Source organism: Oncorhynchus keta, chromosome 19, assembly GCF_023373465.1.
Source record: "Oncorhynchus keta strain PuntledgeMale-10-30-2019 chromosome 19, Oket_V2, whole genome shotgun sequence".
NCBI lineage: Eukaryota > Metazoa > Chordata > Actinopteri > Salmoniformes > Salmonidae > Oncorhynchus > Oncorhynchus keta.
In genome coordinates, this window is record NC_068439.1 from 21,314,804 (window position 1) to 21,321,108 (window position 6,305).

A 6,305-nucleotide genomic window follows, 5' to 3' on the forward strand; every position below is an offset into this window, starting at 1 on the left:
TGGGCTCATGTCAAAAGTAGTACACTGCGTAGGGAATATGTTGCCATTCAGGACGCAATAAGAGTCAACGATGTAGTCAAATCCAGTTGAACCAAGGCTTCCCTCCAGGTTCACATAACCTATGTACATGACCGGAGGTAAACATCTGACGGCAGTGTCGTCTAGGTAACCACGGCTTATTTGGTGGCAGTTTGATATAGACACATGCTGAGCTAATCTCATTGAGCTAGCTAGAGGAGGGGGGAGAGGAGAAAGGAGGAGGAGGGTTACATGTGTAACTTGTGTGCTTGAGCTTAAGGGGGAGGGGAGGCAGCCTGGGAACGGGACAGGTGGCTGAGGTGTCCCTCCTCTACCTACGTCAGTAGGGCTCTAAGACACAAAGTGATATTAAACGCTTGCCCTGGAAACCTGAGTTGACTAATCCCAGCAGGCGTGAGGGTCGGTTTGCACGAGATGGTTAGCTGCAGGCAAAATCCCTCTGCCACCTCTGAAACTTCTCAGGTCGACATGCAGTATAATCAGTTTCAGGATATTGGCATGTGGTAGGATGTTTATAAGGTACTTTGACAAGTTAAGAATGAAAGCATTGATTGTTAGGTAGTGGGTTCCCAGTGGTGCAGTCCACGGTCCTGGATGTATGTCGTTGGTATGCAGTAGGTATGCTGCTGGCTGTATGTCAAGTCAACATACACATTCATACTACAGTGTGCTCAAAATTAAAAGATACTTTTCCCTCTTTAGATTACACAAAGGGCTACAGATAAAACATTAGTGCAGTACTCATCTAACGTCATCTGTCAGTATCAAAGAGACCTAAATGTATGCAAAACTTCCACCAGAAACACCTAAGTACTGCAATATGATTCATCAATAATTTTCCTTTCACACCACTGAAATATCCCAACCTAATCCATGTGGACATTAATCTGACTACTCTACACTGAAACCTGTGGATTATGTCAACATTTGTAGATTTTGATTGATATCTACATGTGCACCATAGGGACATACCTTTATCACAAGTTGCGCAACAGCTGCTCTCAACCCCTAGAAATGACAGAGACAACGGTTATAGAGAGTGAAGTTTTGCCAATAAGATAGGATGAAATAGAGAATATAAGTAATTGTCATATGAGCTGCATTGTGTTTTAAATATGAAGAAAGGTATCCATAAAGGACCAGTATCACGATATAGTAAAAACATTTCAGACTGTTCCTGACAGCTAAACAGTCAGCATTTATCTATGGAGTTCAGTTGTCATATAACGAAGTTTAAACAACATTTTGCTCAGACAAATAAACCATTGTCTATAGTACATGCAAATCAAATGTATGATCATACAAATGATCATGAGTTTACTTACTGGCAATTCCCTGTCAACAAGCAGGGGTGCTTTTGGTAAAACTTGGATGTCATCCATGTCTTTCAGTTGAAGAAGCTGAGAGAGACAGAGAGAGAGAGACAGAGAGACAGAGAGAGAGAGAGAGAGAGAGGACTGTTAATTTAGACATACGCCGACTGCTTCAACCAGTGGTGGAGCGTTCCTCCGTGTTTGAGAGGAAGTTTCATATAACAAAACACACAAACCTTCCTGATCCCTGTACATTTGGTTTTGATATCATGTTATTACGTTAATTTTTTATTTCACCTTTATTTAACCAGGTAGGCAAGTTGACAACAAGTTCTCATTTACAATTGCGACCTGGCCAAGTTAAAGCAAAGCAGTTCGACAAATACAACAGAGTTACACATGGAGTAAAACAAACATACAGTCAATAATACAGTATAAACAAGTCTATATACAATGTGAGCAAATGAGTTGAGATAAGGGAGGTAAAGGCAAAAAAAAGGCCATGGTGGCGAAGTAAATACAATATAGCAAGTAAAACACTGGAATGGTAGATTTGTAGTGGAAGAATGTGCAAAGTAGAGATAGAAATAATGGGGTGCAAAGGAGCAAAATAAATAAATAAATACAGTAGGGGGAGAGGTAGTTGTTTGGGCTAAATTATAGATGGGCTATGTACAGGTGCAGTAATCTGTGAGCTGCTCTGACAGCTGGTGCTTAAAGCTAGTGAGGGAGATAAGTGTTTCCAGTTTCAGAGATTTTTGTAGTTGGTTCCAGTCATTGGCAGCAGAGAACTGGAAGGAGACGCGGCCAAAGTAGGAATTGGTTTTGGGGGTGACCAGAGATACGTACCTGCTGGAGCGCGTGCTACATGTGGGTGCTGCTATCGTGACCAGCGAGCTGAGATAAGGGGGGACTTTACCTAGCAGGGTCTTGTAGATAACCTGGAGCCAGTGGGTTTGGCGACGAGTATGAAGCGAGGGCCAGCCAACGAGAGCGTACAGGTCGCAGTGGTGGGTAGTACAGTGCCTTGCAAAAGTATTCGGCCCCCTTGAACTTTGCGACCTTTTGCCACATTTCAGGCTTCAAACATAAAGATATAAAACTGTATTTTTTTGTGAAGAATCAACAACAAGTGGGACACAATCATGAAGTGGAACAACATTTATTGGATATTTCAAACTTTTTTAACAAATCAAAAACTGAAACATTGGGCGTGCAAAATTATTCAGCCCCTTTACTTTCAGTGCAGCAAACTCTCTCCAGAAGTTCAGTGAGGATCTCTGAATGATCCAATGTTGACCTAAATGACTAATGATGATAAATACAATCCCCCTGTGTCTAATCAAGTCTCTGTATGAATGCACCTGCACTGTGATAGTCTCAGAGGTCCGTTAAAAGTGCAGACAGCATCATGAAGAACAAGGAACACACCGGGCAGGTCCGAGATACTGTTGTGAAGAAGTTTAAAGCCGGATTTGGATACAAAAAGATTTCCCAAGCTTTAAACATCCCAAGGAGCACTGTGCAAGCGATAATATTGAAATGGAAGGAGTATCAGACCACTGCAAATCTACCAAGACCTGGCCGTCCCTCTAAACTTTCAGCTCATACAAGGAGAAGACTGATCAGAGATGCAGCCAAGAGGCCCATGATCACTCTGGATGAACTGCAGAGATCTACAGCTGAGGTGGGAGACTCTGTCCATAGTACAGCAATCAGTTGTATATTGCACAAATCTGGCCTTTATGGAAGAGTGGCAAGACGAAAGCCATTTCTTAAAGATATCCATAAAAAGTGTCGTTTAAAGTTTGCCACAAGCCACCTGGGAGACACACCAAACATGTGGAAGAAGGTGCTCTGGTCAGATGAAACCAAAATTGAACTTTTTGGCAACAATGCAAAACGTTATGTTTGGCGTAAAAGCAACACAGCTCATCACCCTGAACTACCATCCCCACTGTCAAACATGGTGGTGGCAGCATCATGGTTTGGGCCTGCTTTTCTTCAGCAGGGACAGGGAAGATGGTTAAAATTGATGGGAAGATGGATGGAGCCAAATACAGGACCATTCTGGAAGAAAACCTGATGGAGTCTGCAAAAGACCTGAGACTGGGACGGAGATTTGTCTTCCAACAAGACAATGATCCAAAACATAAAGCAAAATCTACAATGGAATGGTTCAAAAATAAACATATCCAGGTGTTAGAATGGCCAAGTCAAAGTCCAGACCTGAATCCAATCGGGAATCTGTGGTAAGAACTGAAAACTGCTGTTCACAAATGCTCTCCATCCAACCTCACTGAGCTCGAGCTGTTTTGCAAGGAGGAATGGGAAAAAATGTCAGTCTCTCGATGTGCAAAACTGATAGAGACATACCCCAAGCGACTTACAGCTGTAATCGCAGCAAAAGGTGGCGCTACAAAGTATTAACTTAAGGGGGCTGAATAATTTTGCACGCCCAATTTTTCAGTTTTTGATTTGTTAAAAAAGTTTGAAATATCCAATAAATGTCGTTCCACTTCATGATTGTTTCCCACTTGTTGTTGATTCTTCACAAAAAAATACAGTTTTATATCTCTGTTTGAAGCCTGAAATGTGGCAAAAGGTCGCAAAGTTCAAGGGGGCCGAATACTTTCGCAAGGCACTGTATATGGGGCTTTGGTGTCAAAACAGATGGCACTGTGATAGACTGCATCCAATTTATTGAGTAGGGTATTGGAGGCTATTTTGTAAATGACATCGCCAAACTTAACTTAACACTGAGAAAACAAGACTCTCGTTCAACAGTGCATTTGAGTATTTTCTGATATATTCAATATTCAACTAATTTTTTTTATTTTTATGTATAGTATTTGAACCCAGGTCTGGTTCGTATAGGTACCATGCTTTCCTTCCCAACCTTTGTATGATACTTCTACGGATCTAAACATCTCCAAAACAACTTGAAGAAGGGAACTCCTCAAGTGTTTGACAGGTGGTTTCCCAGGAGTTGTTTACCAGGAGTTGTTTACCAGGAGTTGTTTACCAGGAGTTGTTTACCAGGAGTTGTTTACCAGGAGTTGTTTACCAACCTTCCACTGCCATCACCACCTGATTTTTACACAAAGGAATGACAGATGACTAAAACACAAACATCCATGTTGCCCTCTTGTAGGGATTGATGTATGACACTGTTTTAAGACGAGAACACAGCAGTAGACCAGGCCCTAGCTACAGCTACAGTTTTCAAAGCATTTTAAAGCAGAATGAACTCAAATGAGAGTCGACAGAGGTAGGGAGTGGGCGAAAAATTTAATCAAGCTGCTGTCTAGAGATCATGCTGCTGTGAACCATGATGCTAATTTGGTGGGATTGTGTGGGCTCTGCTGTGCATGCATATCAAATCAGATGGTAAACAGACAGGGCCTTTGTGTCCAGCAAGGCCAAGGCAGGACAAGCAGTCGAGGCAGGGCGGGCAGGCAGGCGAGGCTGGTAAAGGAGTCAGGCTCTTCCTCCGTGGTGGGCTTACTGGGCTTGGCCAACACACAAGAAGCTACTGACACTGCACAGCTTCCATAGCTCCCTTCACACACAAACACAGTACTCGCTCTCTCGCTTCCTGCCTCACACCATATTCCTGTGTCTCGCTCTCTCCGCTGTACAGCCATAACAATATCCTTTGGATCTGATCTATGTACAGGTTTGAGATGTGCCTCTCCAGGGTAATTTTTAAAGGAAGCGATTCATATAACACAGAGTTTTGGGTGTCTGGGCAGGCTTCCATCAGAACAGCATCCGGACTCTACGGCTACATCACAAATGGCACGCTATTCGGCCTAGAGCACTACATAGGGAACAGAGTGCAATGTGGGAGGCAGACCATAACAGAAGCCTCTGCCAAGCCTCACAATAGTGCAGAGAGGAAGAGGCGTATCAATCAAGACATTTTTCAGATGTGTTTTTATAAAGACATGATGCCTTCCAAACCCTTCGTTGGAGAAACTGAGAGAAGTTACACAAGCCAACATATTCTGTAAATGTTGATAAAAAACTGTTTTGTATTTATAGCAGCACAGTTAATCCTACTGGTGTTAAAGAGGCTAGTCGTGATCTTGAAAACCATGTCTGTATTTTCAAACCTTCTGTTTTGGTTTCAAACTATGGCTAAGTAAACCAAACACCATTAAACCCAAACCAGTTTCCAGACCTGTAGATAGTCTTGGTGCTGAATAGGCAGTTTGAGACAACTAGGCCAAATGTTGTTTACAAGCCAGGATGCCCTTTTGACTCTCCTAAGCTAATCTTTTACCTGGCGGTATAAAAAAAATCCTCTCAGGACATCAGTAATACCTCACGAGTACAGAACATGTTCACTCTTGCTCTCCTTCTCTGCCCCCTCCCTCTCGGTGTCTAAGGAAAGTATCACTCTCTTCCTTGCTATATACAGTGGCTTGCGAAAGTATTCACCCCCTTGGCATTTTTCCTATTATGTTGCCTTACAACCTGGAATGAAAATGTGGGGGTGTTTGTATAATTTGACTTACACAACATGCCTACCACATTGAAGATGCTAAATATTTTCTCTTGTGAAACAAGACAAAAAAAGCCAACTTGAACATGCATAATTATTCACCCCCCCCCAAAGTCAATACTTGGTAGAGCCACCTTTTGCAGCAATTACAAGCTGCAAGTCTCTTGGGATATGTCTCTATAAGCTTGGCACTGGGATTTTTTCCCATTCTTCAAGGCAAAACTGCTCCAACTCCTCAAAGTTGGATGGGTTCCGCTGGTGTACCACAATCTGGAAGTCATACCACAGATTCTCAATTGGATTGAGGTCTGGGCTTTGACTAGGCCATTCCAAGACATTTAAATGTTTCCCCTTAAACCACTCGAGTGTTGCTTTAGCAGTATGCTTTAATTGTCCTGCTGGAAGGTGAACCCCCATCCCCAACCCACGTCTCAAATCTCTGG

The 6,305-nt window shown here is 42.7% G+C and overlaps 1 protein-coding gene across 1 annotated transcript in view; it reads right to left on the reverse strand.

Moving 5' to 3' along the window:
* The window catches only part of LOC118397970 (protein NDRG1-like), a 29,765-nt gene that overhangs the window by 9,612 nt on the left and 13,848 nt on the right, over positions 1–6,305 (reverse strand). Inside the window, exons 2-3 of the mRNA XM_035792845.2 lie at positions 1,365–1,439; positions 1,012–1,047 (exon numbers count right to left, since the gene is read on the reverse strand). Coding sequence (XP_035648738.1) covers positions 1,012–1,047; positions 1,365–1,421 — 93 coding nt within the window. The 5' untranslated portion in view covers positions 1,422–1,439. The remainder of the gene's footprint in view (positions 1–1,011; positions 1,048–1,364; positions 1,440–6,305) is intronic.